Raw genomic sequence first — 23,525 nt, forward strand, 5'->3', positions numbered from 1 at the left:
ACAGACAATTCTATATATATACATATATACAAAGAGGACAAACAACTATGTACAGTTATAAATATTTCCTAACTCTTCACTAAAAAATCTGGAAACAGCAATGCCCCAGTAGCCATGAGCACACCTGAACTTAGACGCTCCTTTCTGAATTCCATTCTATGTTCCTTATATAAGGAACCTGCCTCCATTTCTCCAAGGGCCAGTGTGGGGAAAGAACATCTTGTACAGAAAGTAAGGATATCACCAAAAAACAATAGGGACAAGTCAACAAAAGGACACAGAAAGCAGCTCTGGCCTATCTGGGACAATTGTTATGTTAAATATTTCATAGTGAAAAGGTTTTTTGAGGCATTACAGTACCTATCATATAAATACAAAAGGAAAAAAAATCCTGTTGTGCAAGTTAGCTAAGTACTGGTTGTTAAAAAAGCCATCTTTATTTGTGAAGAGGGTTAAGGATGACAGATGTTTAAAGCATTAAAATAAGATACTCAAGATCTCCTACAATTTCAAAGTAAATGCAAGACCGTTTGTATCACCTATTTTCCTTTAAGGTTAAAAACTGCATCATATCCCCAAAGCAACAACAGAAAGAATGTGAAAGTAGAATGTCGATAAGACCCGTGAAAGCCTGTAATAGTGGTATTTATGGCAAATATGGAAGTTTCACATCTGTCCTTGCAAGGATAGAAAATAGTTAAGATTCTTATCACAGAAATCAAAGCTACACTTTAGCCAACAGATGCTTATCAGCAGAGTATCACTATGACCCCCTCCCAACTTATATCTGGGGGTGGGAGGGGGGTGCGGTATCTGTAGAGACAAAGGTGTAAATGCAACACAAATAATTTGCCCACCAAAAATAATATCTAAACTAGCACCTCTATGTAGTAGGGTACCTGGTCAGGCAAAATTAATATTTAGTTGAGAGTCTACCATTTAAAAATTGTTGGTGGCTTTTTTTGTCTAGGCAGAAAAGAGCCATGCACCTGGGAGTCACCTTCTTTGCTCTGGGAAGAACCATTTGAGTGGCCCTTTTCAATCATGTAATTGAAGCAAACAGATATCTCTTGCCCTAGAGAAGTTACACAGCAGGCTCTATTTTTGACTTGATAAAAGCATCCCCACCAATAATATTAAATACTACTGAGTTAAGGGGCACCTGGGTGGCTCAGTCGACTTCTGCTCAGGTCATGAACTCGCGGTTTATGAGTTCGAGTCCCGCGTCCGGCTCTGTGCTGACAGCTCAGAGCCTGGAGCCTGCTTCGGATTCGGTCTCCCTATCTCTCTGCTCCTCCCCTGTTCACGCTCTGTCTCTGTCTCTGTCTCTCTCTCTCTCAAAAATAAAAATAAAAAACATTAAATAGTACTGAGTTAAGAGAAAGTGTGTAGAAGTATGCAAAAAAAAAAAAAAAGGCTAAAAAAAAGTCTTTTGGTAAACATAGGGACTCCAAGACTTTCCTTTTTAAGTTTACCACTATCAGAAATTCTGACAGACTTAAATGACCCTGAATGAGGTCCACTGGCAGGAAAATTTGCCCCATCCTGAACATACACAATAATACAACATACCTTGAGGGAAGGGAGAATGAAAGCCTAAACCTCTGCTTGGGGATGAAAGAGGGATGGGTGATTTGTACAGTACATTGCTGAAGCTGAAAACCTCTACAGACCTAGCTACTCTAACTAAAAAAAGAATGTTTTGAACAATCTGCCATAATTTGAGGCAAGATACGCTTACGTGGTTTGCACATACTTCTGTGCCCAAGTATGGATTACCCCTGGTATATAACAGGGTAATTGTCTGACTTCAAAGTACCATTTTAGTCTAAAGAACATCCAGGAATCCAGGCCTATGGGATGATATATCAGTCTGTGCTAGTGGGTACATAGGCAAATAATAACTGATACACTTTAAGAATTTTATTAAATTGTTAATACAAAGTCTTGATATTTTCAAGAAGAAAATCTCATTATCTGTAAATCTTACTGGAGGTGAGGTAACATCTTATTCCCCTAACAATGCTGAATAAATTATTCATTCCAGAGGATTTCAAAACATAATTATGTAATTTAAATGAGATTTCTATTTGGAGTTCATACAAAAAGAGAGTCAAATCCTTATCAACAGTATATGTAATATGTCAAAGTAAACAGTGAAGAGAAGGGAAAAAAGATAACAAGATTAAAAAAAAATCAAGGGGGAAAAAGTCAATTCATACTATCAGTATCAAGAACTAAACTAACAAACTATAATGTCAATCTTCAAAGTAAATAAAACTAAGTCCTATGGAAATTATACAATAGCAATTAACATGTTGATCTGTTCATTAAGTACTCCAATATCCTTAATTCTGCTTTCCTGGTTGAGTAAAAATAGCATTGATACCTAACAATTTTGGAAATTTAGAAATTTAATTTTTACTAACAATGTAAAACTTGAAAATGAACAATCTTTATACATAGAAGTTGCTAAAGACCATTGACAAAAATCCTAACAATACTATAGCCATTCAATTTGTCTCTATTAGATAGAAATTTAATACACATAGACCCTTAGAAACAATACTGCTTCACCTTAAATACTTAAGTCTAAACAGAACATCCTGTGATAACCAATGAATGTAAATAGCATCTAAAAAACTCTGAACACACCCAAAAGTTAATTTTAAAAAATCCTGCCATCTCCCTCCTTTATAGAGCTACATGTGTATACTGGCTAAAAGGCCATTTAAGTAGAGATTTATTTCATGAAGTGAAAGTATATATAAAAGGTGTAAGATGCTCAACAATGAATTATAATTGCTAAATAGAGCAAAAAGACTTAGAATTCCACTAGGATTCAACCTCCCCATCCTGTTTAACTGAAGTATTCTGCAGTTGGGGAAAAAACAAGGTATGCCATGATCTTAAGTTATTAAACCTGAGTTAGTTTCCTCAAATATAAAATTAAGAATATATTTTCCTTGGGGTGCCTGGGTGGCTCAGTCGGTTAAGCATCCAACTTCAGCTCAGGTCATGATCTCGCGGTTTGTGGGTTCAAGGCCCACACTGGGCTCTGTGCTGACAGCTGGGAGCCGGGAGCCGGGAGCCGGGAGCCTGGAGCCTGCTTTGGAGAGAGGGAGGGAGAGAGGAAGGGAGGGAGAGAGGAAGGGAGGGAGAGAGGAAGGGAGGGAGAGAGGAAGGGAGGGAGAGAGGAAGGGAGGGAGAGAGGAAGGGAGGGAGGGAGGAAGGGAGGGAGGGAGAGAGGGAGGGAAGGAGAGAGGGAGGGAGGGAGGGAGGAAGGGAGGGAGGGAGGAAGGGAGGGAGGGAGGGAGAGAGGAAGGGAGGGAGGGAGAGAGGAAGGGAGGGAGGGAGAGAGGAAGGGAGGGAGGGAGAGAGGAAGGGAGGGAGGGAGGGAGGGAGAGAGGAAGGGAGGGAGGGAGAGAGGAAGGGAGGGAGAGAGGGAGGGAGGGAGAGAGGGAGGGAGGGAGGGAGGGGGGGAGGGAGGGGAGAGAGGGAGAGAGGGAGAGAGGGAGAGAGGGAGAGAGGGAGAGAGGGAGAGAGAGAGAGTCTGCCTGTCCCTCCCCCGCTTGTGCTCGGCTCTCTCAAAAATAAACAAAAAAGAAAATATCTTCCTTGTACTATTGTGAAAATTATAAATAAATCTTTAACAATTATGGGCATGGTACTGTGCCTGTCACAAAAAAGAGCTCTTACTAGCTAGCTATTAGTAATTATCAATATATTTCTAGATTAATTAACAAGGAACACTTTGCAAAAAAGGCCTTAGGAAGTTATGCAGTATTTAGGGTTTTTGTTGTAGAATGGTCCATTTTTACCACATCCTAGAAACAGTAGAGTAATTCAGGATATTTCTTGCAATAAAAATTTATTTGAAATATGGCTGTTTCCTCAAGAGACACACAAAGATGGTCATTTCAGAGAGATGGCTCACTTATAAAGTATGTATCACCACACTATTATGTAAATAAATATAACATGCAAGCCAGAGATTATAGGAAAGAAGCAAACTTTGTTTAACCAGGACATTATTCTCAATGCATAAGTGAATATTCTGGATACCAGTTGATAAATTGCATGGTGTATGAAAACTTACTTAGATTAAATGTAACTATCCACAAAGAATAACCAAAACTAAAACAACTAATTAGCTTAGGACAGACCCTTAGGATGGATACTAAGGCAGAATAAGCAGACAAAAAAGAGATACTGAGGCAGAGAAAACAGACAAAATACTGTATTTCAATGCTTTAACTTTTGAAGACCTTTCCTTGCTTATCTATCCATCTCATCCTTGATCATGCCTTCTACTTAGCCAATCTTTCTTGCCCCGTACTCATTCATACTTGTCTAAAGAAATGGCCTAGTCTTCCTACTGTCTCTAGTTCTTAACCTTCCTCAGCCATTCTCTTAAATCCACTGCAAATTTCCTATTCTGAAACTGTAGGATCACCAAATATCTGGAGCAAATGTAACATAATGTTTATCTTTGTTAATTATGCATGTATATGTGTTGTTTGTGATAGCATCCTTTGTACATCTTTTCAAAAAAAGGATGGCTATTTTTACTTTATTAATACAGAACACATTTTAAAAATATGTAACTTAAGTTATAAAAGCACCACACTGTATATTCTTTATAGTATATAAATTATACCTCAATCAAGCTATTAAAAACAAAAAAAAAAACCCACACACAATTCAACCCAGATCTACATACAGCACATTCCAAAAGAACTTCCCACAATGATGGAAATGTTCTTTATGCCATCTAATATGGGAGGCACGCATGGCTTCTGAGCACTTGAAATGTGGCTAGTGCAACTGAAACACACAGTTTTTAAAACTTATTTCATTTTAATTAAGTTAAATAACCATAGGAGGCTAGTGAACAGTACATAAATCTAGGATGTTACCAGTGTTATATGTACCCCTACTCACTTCTCTCTTAGATAATTGCAAATTTTGTTGTTAATGACTTAACAGTCAAATGCAATAAACGATTTCAAAAGCCTAACTAATCTCTACAATTCTTTTTTAGTCCTTCTAAAATATATTCTCCAAAATTACTACTATGCAAATTGAACTTCTCTGCTATATTCCTTTCTTAAAATGTTATTACCTTGATAGGGGTACATGGGTGGCTGTTGGTTAAGTGTCCGACTTCAACCCAGCCCAGGTCATGATCTCGTGGTTCGTGAGTTCCAGCCCCACGTCAGGCTCTGGGCTGACAGCTCAGGGCCTGGAGCCTGCATCAGATTCTGTCTCCCTCTCTTTCTGCCCCTCCCTCACTCATGCTCTGTCTCTCTCTCAAAAATAAATAAACATTAAAAAACTTTTTTTAAATGTTATTCCCTTGAGGAGCACCTGGGTGGCTCGGTCGGTTGAGCGTCCGACTTCGGCTCAGGTCATGATCTCGCCGTATTATACCTGGGGATATGGGAATATGGGTATATCCCATATTAGATGGCATAAAGAACATGATCTCAGGTCTGTGAGTTCGAGCCCCGCGTCAGGCTCTGTGCTGACAGCTCAGAGCCTGGAGCCTGTTTCAGATTCTGTGTCTCCCTCTCTCTCTGCCCCTCCCCTGTTCATGCTCTGTCTCTCTCTGTCTCAAAAATAAATAAACGTTAAAAAAAAAAAAATTAGGGGCGCCTGGGTGGCGCAGTCGGTTAAGCGTCCGACTTCAGCCAGGTCACGTTCTCGCGGTCCGTGAGTTCGAGCCCCGCGTCAGGCTCTGGGCTGATGGCTCGGAGCCTGGAGCCTGTTTCCGATTCTGTGTCTCCCTCTCTCTCTGCCCCTCCCCCGTTCATGCTCTGTCTCTCTCTGTCCCAAAAATAAATAAAAAACGTTGAAAAAAAAAAATTAAAAAAAAAAAAAGAAAAAAAAAGAAAAAAAAAAAATTAAATGTTATTCCCTTGATATTGCCATTCTTCTATTTAGTCTAACCCCTGGGTTCTTTCTTTCCTTTGCCCACCCATTTTGCCCTGGGAAAATTATTCTCCTCTGTCTTGTCCTCTCTCCCTCCCTCCCTCCCTCCCTCCCTCTCTCTCTCTCTCTCTATGTATGTGTGTGTGTGTATATATATATATATATATAATATATATATATCCCCTCCTTAGATGAATTCATTTACTTGCATTATTTCAGCTATGACTAACACAGACATTTGGGAATCTACAGTTATATGCTGGACCTATGCTTTGAGCTTCAATAATATATCCAAATGCCTACTGAACTTCTTCACGGAGGTTTCACAAGTACCTCAGACTTAACATGTCAAATTGAATATATATCTCCACAGGCTTTCCCCTCCCCCCAAGAACAAAACCCGCAATTCTTTCTTATTCCCTCCCTCACCTGACAGCACAATCATCTATCCCTACCCTTTTATCTCCTTCATTTTTCCTCCAAATTGCCAATTCATCACTAAATCCTAGATATTTTATCTCCTAAATATTTAAAGATTATACTCCTCTACTTCCGCCCTCATTCAGGCCATAGAAATCTCATGCTCATACCCCTAACTAAACTCTACATATCCTTTGTACTCCTTAAGTCCACTCTCCACAATTACCACTAGGCAAATCTACCTAACTTCTTTGCTTAAAATTCTTTAGTTACTCTCCACTGCCTATACCTGAGTATTTGTGTGGGAGAGGTGTGTGAAGCATTCAAAGAGCATGTAAATATAAATATAATAATGATATCTAGAAATTCTTCAGCATGTTAAAGAGATGATCTATTGCATTTCTCAAAGTGACCTTAATCCACAATGACCTACCAGTCCAAGTAAGGAGAGTATCCACAAAGATATACCAGGTTATTTAGCTCAAAACTATTAGCCATTAAGATGATCTTGTCATTATTCCAAAGAAACTTTTACTTCTATTAAGAGAAAATGTACATATTAATAATGATTTGATTTACTAATTAGTTTTACCTCTCACTGTTTGGTTTATATATTAGTTTGTGTTTGATTAACATAAGACCATCCACCATGCACATACTGACAAAAAAAGACATCTGTCTCTGAGAAGCTGAACTTTGGCTACATAAAAGGCAATTATTTCTACAGAAATAATTAGTGTGGCTCTTCTTAACTAATCTGAATATGATGATTATATCAAGTAGATTTCTAAACACTCTTTCTTAAATTATTATTTTTTTAATGTTTATTTTTGAGAGAGAGACAGACAGAGTGCAAGTGGGGGAGGAGCAGAGAGAGACGGAGACAACAGAATCCGAAGCAGGCTCCAGGCTCTGAGGCTGTCAGCACAAAGCCCAACATGGGGCTCGAACTCATGGACCGCAGATTTCTTAAGAAAGCTTAAATTCATAGAGAAACTGTATTATTTGCTTGTGATGACAAACAGCTTAACTGAGGATTCTTTTCCGAAAATCATTAAACACATTCATTTAGTATAGCACACTTAATATGTCTATCTTGAAATGCTAAGATTCAAGTCGCAATACCAACAAGTAAATTCTTGGGGCACCTGGGTGGCTCAGTCAGTTAAGTAGCTGACTTCAGCTCAGGTCATGATCTCACGGTCTGTAGGTTCAAGCCCCGCGTCAGGCTCTGTGCTGGCAGCTCAGAGCCTGGAGCCTGCTTCTGATTCTGTGTCTCCCTCTCTCTCTGCCCCTCCCCTGCTTGTTCTCTGTCTCTTTCTCTCTCAAATAATAAAGATTAAAAAAAAAAAAGTAAAAAAAAAAAGTAAATTCTTTATGAAAGCCCATCTGAAAAATCTAAATTAATATAAACTAAGGTGGAGATATGATCAATTAAGTCAATCACAAACAAAACCAAGCAAATTACTGACATCTTTCCTCTCATGTAGAAAGAATCAATAACCAACCTTTTAAAAACTACACACAAAATTGAGTCGGCCACATGATAAAGGCACAATCCTCTCCCAAATGAAAACATTCTTAAAAAGAGCTTCTGGCGGGGCGCCTAGGTGGCTCAGTCAGTTGGGCCTCTGACTTCGGCTCAGGTCATGATCTTACGGTTCGCGGGTTCAAGCCCCACGTCAGGCTCTGTGCTGACAACTCAGAGCCTGGGGTCTGCTTGGGATTCTGTGTCTCCCTCTCTCAGCCTCTCCCACACTTATGCCGTGTCTGTCTCTCAAAAACGAATAAACATTAAAAAAAATTTTTTTTAAAGAAGAGCTTCTGGGGGCGCCTGGGTGGCTCAGTCGGTTGGGTGTCCGACTTCAGCTCAGGTCACGATCTCGCGGTCCGTGGGTTCGAGCCCCGCGTCGGGCTCTGGGCTGATGGCTCAGAGCCTGGAGCCTGCTTCCGATTCTGTGTCTCCTTCTCTCTCTGCCCCTCCCCCGTTCATGCTCTGTCTCTCTCTATGTCTCTCTGTCCCAAAAATAAATAAACGTTAAAAATAAAATAAAATAAAATAAAATAAAATAAAATAAAATAAAATAAAATAAAATAAAATAAAATAAAATAAAAAAAGAAGAGCTTCTGGCAATTTCTCTTCAGTCTGAAAAGCTGCTCCCCTGTCTTAAGATTTAATACAATTCCTAAAGTAAGAGCCAAAAAGTTCTTAAAACCCAACTTTAACTAAGAAGTTTAAAATATTCAACCAATTTGTAATAAGCAATAACTTATGGCCTTTCAAATTGGATTTTTTAAAGCACCATCATCCTTTTATTGTCTGTAACACTTTACAGTTTTCAAGCACCTTCACATAGTTTTCCAGTTATCTTCAACAATCCAGTTAAGTCATGTTACTAATAAGTCAGCATTACAGATTAAGTTCCTTACTCAGGTCAGATAACTGAATAACACAGAACCCAAATGTTCTGCCTTCGAAGTCTTTTCCATTATATGGTATTGTATTATACTACAGTAAACTCTCCAAATACAAGATTAGAGAATGAGCTGTGGACCAAAGAGAGGAAAGTATGGAGAAAACATCCCTGAGATCTACAACTATTTTTAACTTAGAAAAGAATATAGTATTTACTAAAGTATATTGAGAATGAACTTATACCTTCAAAGAGCTCAATGACTAGTGAAGTAAACAAAGAATATAAACAACTTCTAATCAATCTGAAGAATACTGTAAGAATGATCCCAAAAGGAAAAAGATCTTAGCAAATTCTGGAGGGCAGTAATTCATAAAGGCTGGCATTTGAGAAAGTGACAGGTCATGAAATTACAAAGTAAGGCAGAAGACAGGTAAAGCTAAAGAATTTCAAAGCACTGATAACAACATGTTCAACCCCAAAGTTCCCCCTGTAAGAGCGACAGCCAACAGTAAAGAGTTTTGCTACATGATTTTTCAAATCAAACAAAATGTTCACGGATATCCTCAAAAAGCGTAAAGAGATGCTGTATCATCACAGTTAATACTTATGTGCCAGGTCCTCCCACAAATGTTTTACATTTATATTAATTCATTTAATTGTCACAACAACTCTATAAAGTAGGTACTCTTATTACACTCCATTTTATCGATAGGAAATTGGCCCAAAGTTGCCCAAGGTGACACAATCATTAGCTGAGTCAGGATTTGAATTCAAGCAGTTTTTTTTTTTTTTCCAGGCAGTTCTTATTTACTATATTATACTGCAGAAAAATAATGCCCTCTTCAAATCTAAATTCAGGCGGTGCATGCTAAGTCTCACATATTTCTGCACACTACAGTGGTCCTGTTAAAAAAAGGAAAAAAAAGAAAAGAAAACCAAAAAAAATCCTCAAATAGGGGCACCTGGGTGGCTCTGTCAGTTAAGCGTCTGACTTGTGATTTCGGCTCAGGTCATGATGGACCTCAGTTCGTGAGATTGAGCCCTGCATGGGGTTCTGAGCAGGCAGTGCAGAAGCATGCTTGGAATTCCCTTTCTCTGCCCCTCCCCTGCTCACACACTCTCTCTCTCAAAATAAATAAACTTAAAAAAAAAAAAACTCAAATAAAATGCAAGATGCTAAAAATAAAGAACTGATACAGCAAAACCTAATAACTATTAATGAATTTTTTCATGTTATACTAACATTTTCAGAAATTATAATTTGAGCATAACTACTCTTGCTACTTTTACAGCTTCATTTAAAAAATCTTAAATCTATATTAGAAAACCCAAATAACAGCTTTAGAATGATTTCTGAAAATGAGAGCCCAGTTTTAGTTGAATGTTTCCAAAGAGATTAAGTAGAATGACTTTCAAATGACCAGGATCATGCACTAAAACCTGAATGTCAAGAAATGAACTCAACCACCAGATAATAATAGAGTCCCCATCTGTTTGTTTGTTTTTTTAATGTTTATTTATTTTGAGAGAGAGACAGACAGAGTGTGAGCAGGGGAAGGGCAGAGAGAGAGAGAGAGACAGACACACAGAATTCGAAGCAGGCTCCAGGCTCCAAGCTGGCAGCACAGAGCCCCATGTGGGGGCTCGAACTCACAAGCTGTGAGATCATGACCTGAGCCAAAGTCAGCTGCTTAACTGACTGAGCCATCCAGGCGCCCCAGTCCCCATTTGTTTTTGACAAAAACAATCTTCCACTAGGAACAACTGTGATACTTAAGATGAGAAAAAAGGTAAATAACAGAAAAGGAAAACATTCAAACCCCAAAGATTAAGTAAGAAATATCACTGAAAAGTCAACCTAAATATAATTCTCAACACCTGTACCACAAAGGTTACTTCCTACAGCAATAAATTAACATACATTTTAAAGCGTATCTTACCTAACAAAATTATCTTGTCTTTAATTCTATTCTGTATTATTAGAAGGGAAAAGGATTACTTCAAACAAGTTACCAATCATTCTTTAATTTGCATAACAGCTACATTTGTGTTATCTCAATTTTGTTTATACTCATCAGTTACTCTGAGGCTTTAAAACAAACAAAACTCCAAAGACTATTCCCTGAAATCTTGTTCCTGGGACTGAAAATTACTGCAGATTCTCATCCTGAAAAACACGGAATTTGGCACAAATGTAAAAAAGGGCAAAAAAAAAAAAATCAATATTCAAGTGGAAGATTCAGTTCAATAGGTTATTTTAAGAACTAAAGCAAAGAAATAAGTTATGGTTTCTTAATCACAAACCACATCACATTTCTGCAACATTGCTAAACTTTTCATAAAACATTAATAACACCTGTATCAACTATACTTCAGCTTAAAAAAAAAAAAAGAAAATTAAGTCCAAAAAAACCTCATCACATACTCATGATACTCATGATGAGACATAAGCCTTAATTTACCAAAAAAAAAAAAAAAAAAAAAAAAAAAAGCCAGATAAAGCCAGCACTAAGTACACTGGAGCTTAACCAAGATTTATGATTTGACCTCCCCTCCCAAGTAGATCTGGAAATAATCTTATCAGAATATAAAGTGAATATATCAAGTTACCAAGCGAACTCTATTTAGAAGCAATTTGGGGAGAAAAGTACTTAAAGTAACCAAAATCATTCACAAATCTATGTATAAATACATTTTCTTTAAAAAAGTTATGCTACATTTCTTAAAAAAACCAAGATGTCTCTACAGAAAAGCAATAAACTCTGCAAAGTTGGGCAATAACATTTTCTGACCAAGGCAACAGAGTACTAAAATTAAGGCATGTTATTTGCCTAATAAAATCAAGTAAAGAAATCTGCAGCTTAAAAGATCAGTTATCAGCTAAGATCCTGTGGTATCAAAGTATTACCTAGTATTATTTATTAGGAATTGATACTTGCATACTGTGACTCTTAAAATTAGCTTGATAGAAACAAGTTTGATTTATATACCACATTCACCCATTCTCTATCCTAAAAAGCCTATTTGTACATTTAAATTGATAAAATCAATACTCTAAACCAAATCTGACAGCGACTTCCACACCAAAATACAACTGCTTCATTTGAGATGTACTAATTAGCCACCTACTAAACTACAAAAGCTTTAACATTTCCCAAATCATTAGATCCTAACCAGTTTAAATTTTATTCTTTACCAATCTATGCAAGTCATCTACCTGCTCCATGATTTCAGGCTATTTATCAAATAAGTAGCTGGGCAGAATAACCTAAGATTTCTTCCAATTTTAATACACTATTTAACAACTGAATACAGAATTTCTGTCTTCCTCCAGAAAAATATGTATGTTAGAAGTATACATTTAGTGAAAAAGGCTTTCCTTTCTTCCCAATGCTTTAGTAATTTAGTAATGCATTATTACTAATTTAGCATTTAGTAATAATGCTTTAACTTGTATCCAAAAACGAAAACTCAAAACTAACCTAATGAATAAGTTATTAGGTAAATGTACTGATCAAAAAACCAAAAATACTGTATAAAACATCCTGGGGCTAGAAAAATCATATTTTAAAAAACAAAATGAAAAATTGCATAAACAGAGTCAAATGACATAAGGAAGTTTCTAAACCAGGGTACCACTCAGTGAACTAGGATTTGGTTCTGCAGCCAAATCCTTAACTGATTTAAAAATAAGATGGTGATATTATATATAAGGATATCAGATATTCTTTAATTTGACCATGCCCATGTCTAGACAGAGAACAAAAATCCAAAAAGCCATGAGTTCAAAGAAAAACTGAGAGGACAAAATTATTATGACATTAGGCAAATTGAGTTTTTTTCCACTGTATCATTAGTTCCAAGATAAACTATCAAAAGATTACCATTGATTAAGGAAAACACAATTATAATCTGAGAAGTCTTGAAGGTTAAATAATTGAAACTAACAAAATTAGTCCATAAAGTGATCAACGTTTACTTGGGTCCAGTCTTAAGAAAGTAACTAATTAAAAAAAATATGTATCCAAAAGGTACCTATTCAAATATAAAACCATAACAGAAGAATAAAATCCAGGATCAACAGTAATAGGCACCCCTTGTACAAGAGAAAAGTGTCTGTATGTAGAGAATAAACGGAATTTTTGCCTGTAAACCAAAAGGAATCAAACTTAAGTTTCTGAGGATGATCAACAGGAATAAAGTCATAGTTTGACAAGATTTTTTTTTAAAGCTGCACCCTTTCCAATACAAATCACCATAAAACTGAGTTCCTTTTATTTCACAATGCCTTAGAAGTTCTACACCATTTATGTAAAACTTAAGAAATTATTATGTTCCTAAAGAAGTTGTCAGTTTTTAAGTTCACCTCCTTCCACATGTTAACTTCCCTTCACATTTGATATGGCCTTGGTCATTTGGAAAGTGACATTCAAAGGGTTAAGTATTAACATATTAGTTAATGGATAAAATAAACTTCTAGATTATTGTTATTTTCATATCCTATTTTGGTCCATTTTTTTGACAAGAAGAATATGGATAACAGGCATTTTCGTGTATAATGTATCTAACTTTTTCACTCAGTGGAACTCTGCTTCTTCCAATAACCTATGTTCACTTCCGGACAAGGAGAACATTCAAGCAAGCTGCTGTAGGTCAAGCAACAAGTTACCCAAACCTAGCTATTTAAACCTAGAATGTATCTGTCAACCAGAATGACACACCATGATTTACCCCATGAAAACCTCTCTGAGAGGTTAAAAGCAAAGCACCCTGAGTCCTTCAGACTCTCGTAAAAGTTTGGCTTAAAAACCTTTCATAACAAGTTTAAAATAACAATAGTGACATTACAACTCTAAAAGCACTTCTATAATTGTACATGGGTTCTTGTACTGTTCACTGTATAGAGAACGGACTGAAGACATACTAGTTTTAATTAACACTGTCAGATAACTGCCAGCTACCAAAAGGCTTAAGCTTCATTCGGTGGAACAATATCAAACACTTACTGTACCTTTCTAGTCCCGAGGCATTTATTCAGAGAAGAAAATCTTTTTTATATAGTTTATACTAAATGCCTGTGCAATCACCAACTAGGATATATCCAAAGTAAGGTCATTCGTGAACAAGGTCGTTCTTATTTTAAAAGTACAGCCTGATGTCAGGGATGGAAACGCGCATGTAACACACCAGGAGCTCAACAGTGCAGAGCCTCTGATGAGATGGAAATGCACAAGGCAAGAAGACTCTGTACTTTCCTAATTCAGAAACTTTCCCACTAATTCCGAGTTTCCTGCCAGACACTAAAACAATAACAAGTAGGTAATGCATTTGTACTCAGATGATTTTCATCACTCCCTCTCCAGTATCAAATCTCTTTGGCTACCAATAATTCTTACCCTACGTCGGGTACCCTAGGTACATGCACAAATTCTAGTTTCTATCTCTTGCAAAGTTGGTACTCCTCGCCCCGCCCCGCCCCGCCCCGCCCCCAGCCCCCGAGCGAACAGTTAGATAATGACTTGTAAAGGATGAATTCGATAAACTGGCTTAACCAAGCCAAATTTAGATCCAAACCACCGAAAGATAAAGAAGTGGGGCTATACCTGCAGTTCACACCAGGCGACCTCCACAGTAGTTTCAGTGTCGAGACCTTTGTAGACGGTCTTAAAGGAGCCTCGGCCAATCTCGATGTCGAATTTGAGAAAGCGGCCATCGTTGGACATTCCCACGGCCTTGGTCTCCAGCTCTTCGATGTCATCCTGTTGCTGGCTCCGTTCCTCCTGTGGTTCCTTGACGCTGCCGCCGCCGCCGCTGCCACTTCTGGCCGACGGAGGCTCCTCTTTGCTCCCCACATGGTTGGGCTGGGAAACTTGGCGGTCTCTGCCGGTACTGCTGGGGGCGGTCGCGGCTACAGCGCCCGCGCCGGCTGGCTCCCCGGGGGCGGCAGCGGCGGGAGGCAGCTGGGCTACCTGGGCAGCGGCGGTGGCGGTCAAGGTCTCCTCGCGGTGGGGCTCCGGCGGGGTGCTCTGCGGAGCCGCCGTGGAGACGGCGGGCTGGGGGAGAGAAAGGGGAAGGCCGGGCAGTTCCAGCGCAGTGGCGTTGGAGTCGCAGATGACGCTGCGGCGGAAGAAGCGGTGCTCAGTGGTGGTAGTGGTGGCGGCCGCGCCACGGCTGTCCTTGTCCATAGTGTGGCGGCGACGCCGGTACTCCTCTGTCCGGCCAGTTCCGGCGTCGGGCCCCGCGCTGCCCAGTTTCTCCCCCACCGAGGAATCGGAGCTGGAGCCATTCTTGGGGGAAGGCGCCGGCGGCGAGAGGAACAAGGAGCTCGGAGTGCTGCTCTGCTTCTCTGAGGCGCCGCCAGACATGGTCGGTCCGCTGGAGCGAGGCGAGCGGGCTCGAACTCGTGAAGGAAGAGAAGGCGAGGGGCCGAGCCCGAGGAGCGGCGGCGGTGTGCGGGTCCGCTGCGACTGCTCCCGCCGCCGGCGGGTTCGGATCCACCTGGACGGCCGACTCCTCACTCAGCACTGACGAGCCGCCCCGAAGGAGACGCGGGCCCCTGGGCCCAGTTGCGGCGGCTGATACGGCTCACGAGGCGGGCTCGTCGGAGGGCGATCGAGGAGCTGAGCCACGGGGGTTAGCGCCTCACGGTCCGCATCCATCCTGCGGCGAGAGACGGCCGGGAAGGCTGGAGCAGCGGAGGCGCCGCAGTCATGAGGGGCAGGGCAAGGGGCCGGCACCAAGTCGAAGCGGATGCGGCGGATGCGGCGGCGGCTCCAGCTCCCCGCCGCCGCCGCCGCTGCCGCTTCCCGAGCTGGGCGGGCTAGGCCCCGGGGGCGGCGGCAACGCGAGGAACGGACGGGCGCGGACTCCCGAGCGGTGGCAACCCCACAGCCGAAGAGAGTGGGAGGGGCAGAGGAAGGCGAGGGAGGGCCGGCCGGGGGCTCCCGGTCAATCGGTCGCCTCCTCCCACACGCGCCCCCAGCTAGGGGGACCAGTCTCACAGGGCGCCCATCAACCGGACGGGAAGGGCCGACACCTCGAAGCCTCGGTGCCTGAGGAGCGGGCCCCCCCTTCCCCGAGGCCTCCCCGCCCGCCCCGGGCCTGGCAAACCCTCGTCTCCTCCCGGGCCGGTGCCGGGGGCTGACGGAGGGAGGGAACGGTGGGGAGGGGAGGGCCGCTCACCGCGGGGCCCGAGCTCCGCTGCTTCTCTGGGCCGAGAGTAGAGGAGACCGAGAGGACTGGGTGAAGGGGGTTAGGGAGAGGAAAGAGTAGTCACCCCCACCGGGCGCCTTCTGTCACCGAAGATGGGGGCGCAGAGTGGCCGAGTGTGAAGAGCCGCGTCCGCCGGGGAAACTCTCCGCGCTAAATGGCGCCGGGCGTCTGAAGCCTCCACACAGCCCGCTCGGACCCCGCCCCCCGCCGCCCGGGGCGCCCCACCCCCACCCCGCTCTCGGGGCTCTCGCGCAGGCGTGCTAGTACCGAGGCTCCCTGGGACTTGTAGTTTTGGCATTAGAAGGATGAAAGGGACTGAGGACGAGGGAGCCTACGACTCCCGTGATGCTCTGTGGTTGCTTTACCCTGATGCCTCATGGGAGTTGTAGTTTTCTTTGGAAACCGCCCCTTCTGGAAGGCTGATGGGAGCGTCTCGGTGGGTCGCTAAACCCCATCCTTAAGTCAACGCTAGCTAGGAAAATCATTATTTAGGGTTTAATTTGCGGGAAAGGGGAAGGAAGAAAAAAATGAAGAGGGAGGCAGGACGAGAGGAGAGACTTCCATCATGCTCCGTTGAGGCGAGAGAGAGCTAAGAGGTTGCCATGCAATGAAGGATGATCTGTTGTTCATCTTTAATGGAGAGAGCCGCAGTAGCGTTGACTGTAGGGGTGTGGGGATGGAGGAGGAAAGCAAAGCAAAGAGAACTAGAACCTGAGCTCAGAAAGCCGGAGGGGCTGAAGACTCCCTCTGTGGGGTCAAAGAAACTTTGTGAAGATTGTGCATGGGATTAATATTGGTTAAATGCGTTGGGGAAGGAGACGGGGAGTATTACCTCTTATCCTCTTCCCTTCCATAGCCATTAAGGCCACATTCTCAGTTCCAGCTCCAAGACAGATATTCTGATTCTCAAAGACGGGCTGCTCTCCTGAAAGCCAGGATTCATAGCGAATCCTTTGCTTTGCCAGAAAAATACTAACGGTGCGGTGGAGGGGAGAATCCGAGAAAAGATACAGATCTTTGCGTCTTTTACCACAAACTTGGGAGAGCTGAGTTGACTTTTGCCTATGTAGTCGGTTGAGCTTAATTTCCATCTTTCGTTTGCTTGGAGGCTTAGTAAAACAACATACCCTTTTTCTAGAGGTGCACGAATGTACATGTGTAACTTATTCCGTGGCTTTGGACATAGAGGAAATCTGGATCCATGTAGTTCACAGTAATGGAATGCTTTCCTTGAAAGCATCCTTAGGCTCTCTGGACCCCTTTGCTCCTAGCAACTACTCAAGATTGTACAGGTGATGAGCACCAGGGGGCACCAGACAGAGTGGGAAAAGCCAGACCCGTCAGATGGCAATTAAGAGTCTTAGCCCACCGGGTGAAAGCGGGAGGATCTTAAACGTACGCAACCGCAACATAGCGTCCACAGGCTCCTGCCTCTTCGCAGGCTCCTGCCTCTCACCAGCGCCCACTATAGAGCGAACTCAGAAGCACACTTGCTAGCCAAGCACCGCATTTGGAATATGAGTAGTTTGGAAGCAACTTGACAAGATTCCTTAGCGCGAGTTTCCTAGGAAAGGCCCACAGGTTACCGGGATGAGCTCCATTTCATCGGATATGTAAAATAGTTACACTATTCTTCAATATTTTCTCAAAAAAGTACACTTTCAGGTTTACAAAAATTTGGTTTTAGCAACAAGGGTTGCTAGGTTTCATGAAGCTAACAAACTATGAACATTTTAAAATATAAATTCAGTGGGGGTAACTAGAGTACACACTGCATTGTACCCAAGACCCTTGACAATCACGCCTTATCAACATGTTTTTTCAACAACAAACAACTAAATTCATTGAAAGTAACTTAATTAACTTGAACTAAAGCCACCCTTGCCCACAAGACTGCTCCTACTTGTGTAACGTTAGCTTTACTCTGAGAACAGGTACAACTTTAAGTTGAATATAACCATACTGTGTACAATGGCATGTAGATTTAAAGGTTAAACTGTTTAGTGTGTATATTTTACTACAGACACTTACTTGCTGGGTTTTCTTTTTAATGCCTATCAACTTCTAATTAACAAGATATTTCTGTTACTCATTACTATAATATCCCTAATAGTACTTTCTCTTTCTCTGTCATTTCAATTATTAAGTAAAGAATTGTTCCCTCTATAATTCATATAAAACATCATGTGGCATAAATAGAGGTAGCAGAAAAAACTCAGGATACAATGGACACACTAAGCTCAGAGATTTTTAGCTCCTGACAGATGGGTCCATAAAAATAATACCAGTATTTTATTTTCTCTCACTATATTCTTCGTTCATTTTAGCTCTTGCTCATTTTCTCAAATTGAGTCATGTTTCTATTTCCCATCCATTTTATGTTTAGATGGTGCCTGCCATTTGTTACTAACTAGTAATGAAAGCCAGAGACAGCTTTGATTTCAACAGTGGCTAAACATACAAAATCTACCTTATTTTGTACATGGCATATTTCATAGGGTAGCTTCTTGAGGTATAGGGGGGAAAAAAACACCATCTTGAAAACATTTCTCTTTTTTTTCTCTCCTTCCTTTTCCATGCTCCATTGTTTTGCCTATGGATATTTTTAATGTTACCTCCCTGTCATATGGAACCCAAGGAAGAAGGGAGAGTCAGGCAATTAAACAGTGAAGAATAGACTTTTTAAAACCGTTTTTTTATTATAAATGAAATAAGGGGGAAGGTGGAACTTGCCTTCTATCAAAGCATATTATAAAAGCATAGATTATGACATTGAGATAAGCATAGATAATAGAACAGAAAAGTTAATACAGAAACAATCTTATGTATATATGAGGAAGATGGCATTGCAAGTCAGTGGAGAAAGGTTAATAAACAGTGTTTGGACAACTAGTTATTTATTTGAAAAACAAATTAGTTTCAATGTCTGCCCCTACCCGTCACAAAATTACCATCCTCATAGTTAAGGGTTCCTGGGTGGCTCAGTTGGTTAAGTGTCCAACTCTTGATTTCAGCTCAAGTCACAATCTCATGGTATGTGGGCTTGAGCCCTGCAGTGGGCTATGCACTAACAAAATGGAGCCTGCTTGGGATTCTCTCTCTCCCTCTCTCTTGCCCCTCCCCCCACCTCTGTCTTTCAAAATAAATAAATAAACTTAAAAAAAAAAAAAGAACTACCCAAGAGCCATAAAGAAAAATACTTGACTATTTTGAAATAGACAATTCTGTTCAGTAGAACACAATTAGCTGACAGAAAATTTTGAAACCTGTATAACAAAAGACTAATATTTAAAATATATAAATAACACCTATCACAAAGGATAGTACAATCCTATAGATAAAGGGAGAGGATATGAAAAGACAGTTGAGACAGGAGGAAATCCAAATGACAGATATAAGCTTAAAAACTTGATGAAACTCAATAACCAGGGAAGGGCAAATTAAAACAAGACATATACTTTTCCCTTATAAAATTGGCAAAATTTTTAAGTATTTATAATATCAAGTGTTGGCAAGGGTGTGGAGAAACTCACGTGCTACTAATGATAGCATAAATTAGAAAAACCTTTTTGGGGGGCACCTGAGTGGCTCAGTCCGTTAAGCATCCAACTTTGGCTCAGGTCATGATCTCACCATTTGTGAGTTCAAACCCCATGTCTGCTCTGTGCTGACAGCTCAAAACCTGGAGCCTGCTTCGGATTCTGTGTCTCCTCCTCTCTCTGCCCCTCCTCTGCTCATGCTCTGTCTCTCTTTGTTTCTCAATAAATAAACGTTAAAAAAAATTTTTTTTTTAAATAGAAAAACCTTTCCTGTGGGTAATTTGTTAGTACTTACTGAAATGTACAACGTGGGGCGCCTGGGTGACTCAGTCAGTTAAGTGTCGGACTTGGGGCTCAGGTCATGATCTCACATTCTGTGGGTTCGAGCCCTGCATCAGGCTCTGTACTGTCAGCTCAGAGGCTTGAGCCTGCTTTGGATTTTGTGTCTCCTCTTTCTCTGTCCTTCCCCCACTCGCACTCTGTCTCTCTCTCACAAAAATAAACATTAAAAAAAAATGAAATGTACAATGTGCACAGCATTTGAGCTAGCAGTTTCCCTTCCTGGTAACTGCCTTCCAAAATCCTTGCATATATGCACTGACAAATATCTATAAGAAGATCCACTACAGCTTTGTCTGTAATAAGAAATTGAAACAATCTGCATATATGCTATAATAGTAAAACCATAGTATATCTAATTTTGGGAACATCATGCAACACTAGAAGAGAAGGAGGTTAATATATATGTAGTGGCATAAAAATAGTAAGTGAAAAACTCAAGTTGCTGAATAATATGTACTAGATCATATGTTGTGTTTTTTAAATCATGTTTCTATATGTATTTAAATACACAGAGTAAAAATGTAAGCAGTACACTCCAAAATTAAAAGTGGGAGATTACTTCTGGGGAGTACTCTTATCTATATTGTTTGAATATCTTAATACATTCTCACTTATTGCAGACAATTTGAAAAATACAATAGAATATGAAAGTAAAAATCCCCAGCAAACTCTACTAGTCTTTGAAATATCAGCTTTTGATGTTTAGGTATCTTTCTTTCCAGAGTGATAAAAAGATTTATAATTATGTTATAAGCATTTCCAATGTCATTAAATATTCTTCGGAAACATAATTTTTAATGGCTGCATAGGATTCCATCATACGACATTACCAAGTATAAGTGTATTATGTCATCTAGAAAGAACATAGGGGAAAATATTTAAAAATAGGAATTCCTATTGGGGCGCCTGGGTGCCTCAGTCGGCTAGGCGTCCGACTTCAGCTCAGGTCATGATCTCGCGGTTCGTGGCTTTGAGCCCCACGTCAGGCTCTGTGCTGACAGCTCAGAGCCTGGAGCCTGTTTTAGATTCTGTGTCTCCCTCTCTCTGCCCCTTTCCTGCTCGTACTCTGTCTCGGTCTCAAAAATAAATAAACATTAAAAAAAATTTTTTTAAATAGGAATCCCTATCATGTTCTAGGCCTTAACAAGCTCTCACAGGAAGAGATGTATCAGAATTACCTAGGAAGCTACTATAAAATACACCTGTTGGTGTGTTTTACCGCCACTACCCCACCCAACTCAGGTGTGTATTTGGTGAGAGAATCCATTGCAAGCAGACCTTCACTATAAGAAATGTTTTTTTTTTTTTTAAGTCTTCAGGAAAAAGGGACACCTGGCTGGCTCAGTCAGAGGAGAGTGCAACTCTAGATCTCAGAATTGTGAGTTTGAGCCCCATGTTGAATGTAGAGATTAATACAAAAATAATAAAAGAAAAACTAAAGTCTTCAGGAAAACAAACATTAATGGGTGGGTTAGGAAGTTAGGATTTAAACAAGGAATGAGAAACATTGAAAAAATAAATGTGTTGGGAAACTGAAAAGACATTTTTTTAGTCACATCTCAATAGATTCAGAAAAATCATGCAACGAACCTCAACAAATATTAATTAAAAAAAAAAAACTTCAGGTGACCATAAATAAAAGGGAACATTCTCAACATGATTAAGTACATCTACAAAAACAAAAACAAAAACAAAAACAAAAAACCTAGAGTAACATCATGCTTAGCGGTAAAAGAACAAATTCTAAGATGGCAGACAAGGTAAGAATATTCACTCTTGCCATTTTTCATAACATGGTACTGGCTATCCTATTGGATGCAATAAGAGAAGGAAAAAGATGAGTGACATACACGCTATAAAGAAAGAAGTAAAACTGCCTTTATAGACCTCATGATGGTATATATAGGATATACTAAGGAAGCTAAAAAACAAACCCTATAGAACTAATAAGTGATTTAACAATGACACTGGATACAAAGTTAAGATACAAGAATTGATGCATTTCTATATATAAGCAATGGACAATTTAAAATGTAAACATATATCATTTAGGGGCACCTGGGTGGCTCAGTTTGTTTGGCAGCCGACTCTTGATTTTGGCTCAGGTCATGATCTCATGGTGGTGAGATCAAGCCCCTGTGTTGGGCTCTGAGCTCGGTGTGGAGCCAGCTGGGGATATTCTCTTTCCCTCTCCCTCTGTCTCTCCCCTGCTAGCGCACATGTGCACTCTCTCTCAAGAAAAAAAAAAAATTCTTTTTAATTAAAAAAAATAAAAAATAAAATTTAAAAATATCATTTGGCTTTCAGATATCAGCAAGTTTACAGTGTTTGATCCCTCACAGAAACATCACTTTGAACAAATATCTACACATGAAAATACCTTCACAAGAGCTAAAGATTTCAGGTGGGTATTATAGCACTGGGTGGAGCAAAGAAATAAGGAAAGATGCATTGGGAGGGTAGGAAAGACAGTTTCACATTATTCCTGTCACTCCTTCCTCAAGACCAGGCAGTCCACTACAGAGAGATATATCCTCCCAGTGGGAGAAGAAGAGAGAAGCAAACACTCAACTTCACTGTAGACCCCACGACTAGGTCTACCTCAGAGACAGGTGGCCCCACCCTCCAGACCAGCTCCCCTGACTCCAGCCCCCAGACCTACCCCCAGTGCCAGACTGACCCCTGAGGTCCCAGGTTCCAGCAGAATCAGGGCCCAGGCCTGCCCTAGTAGACCTTGGTACTGGGCCAGCCCCACAGACCCACACACTATGATTGCCCCCATGAGATCAAGCTCCAGGCCCATGCCCCATGGACTCAGGCACCAGGCTGACCCCTTTGGACCCAAGCACCAATCTTGCCCAACTGCTGACCCAAGCACCAGATCTTCCTGACCAAGGATTCCAGCAGCAAGCCCACCCATGGACACCACCAGACAACCCACCTAGGATCTCTGGATGGGCCGATTTGTAAAAGGCTTTCCCTGCTGAAGCCAGCCTGCACTCCTTCAAAGGTACATACACCAATGTAAGGCAACAAGGATCACAAATAAGGAAACATGATACCACAAAAGTAAACTAATAAAGCTCCAATAATGGACCCTAAACAAAAGGAGATCTATGAACTGTCTGACAAAGAATTGAGAATAATCCTCTGTAAGAAATTCAGTGAACTACAAGAAAACACAAATAGGTAACTTAACAAAATTAGCGATTTCCTGGATATAATACCAAAAGCATAAGCACCAAAAGCAAAAATAAACAAGTGGGACTTAACATCAAACTAAAAAGCTTCTGCACAGCAAGGAAAACAAGTAGAAAAATGAAAAGGCAACATACAGAATGGAGAAAATACTTGCAAACCAGATAGCTGATAAAGGATTACTATCCCAAATATATAAGGAACTCCTACAATTCAGTAGCAAAATAAATAAATAAATAATAAATTTAATTTAATTAATTAAAAAGTGGGCAAAGGATCTGAATAGATATTTTTCAAAAGAAGACATCCAAATGGCACACAGATATATGAAAAGGTGACTAACATCACTAATCATCAGGGAAATGCTAGTCAAAACCTCAATGAGATAACACCTCACACATGTTAGGATGGCTATTATGAAAAAGACAAAACATAATGTGTTGGTGAGGAGATGTGAAGAAGA

At 40.6% G+C, this 23,525-nt stretch overlaps 1 protein-coding gene and 1 long non-coding RNA gene across 10 annotated transcripts in view; one reads left to right on the plus strand and one right to left on the minus strand.

The window, feature by feature from the left end:
• The window catches only part of WNK1 (WNK lysine deficient protein kinase 1), a 162,571-nt gene extending 146,400 nt beyond the window's left edge, over window positions 1–16,171 (minus strand). For 2 of the 9 annotated variants that reach the window (XM_042991517.1, XM_042991516.1), the window contains exon 1: window positions 14,375–16,171. In XM_042991517.1, coding sequence (XP_042847451.1) covers window positions 14,375–15,136 — 762 coding nt within the window. In that variant the 5' untranslated portion in view covers window positions 15,137–16,171. The remainder of the gene's footprint in view (window positions 1–14,374) is intronic. The other 7 variants (XM_042991519.1, XM_042991518.1, XM_042991527.1 and 4 more) reach the window with 5 other exon arrangements.
• A 220-nt stretch (window positions 16,172–16,391) lies between these two features.
• Window positions 16,392–23,525, plus strand: part of LOC122240581 — a 51,035-nt gene continuing 43,901 nt past the window's right edge. The window contains exons 1-2 of the long non-coding RNA XR_006220369.1: window positions 16,392–16,419; window positions 22,172–22,268. This is a non-coding gene — a long non-coding RNA (uncharacterized LOC122240581). The remainder of the gene's footprint in view (window positions 16,420–22,171; window positions 22,269–23,525) is intronic.

The sequence above is a fragment of the Panthera tigris genome, chromosome B4 (assembly GCF_018350195.1).
Source record: "Panthera tigris isolate Pti1 chromosome B4, P.tigris_Pti1_mat1.1, whole genome shotgun sequence".
Lineage (NCBI taxonomy): Eukaryota > Metazoa > Chordata > Mammalia > Carnivora > Felidae > Panthera > Panthera tigris.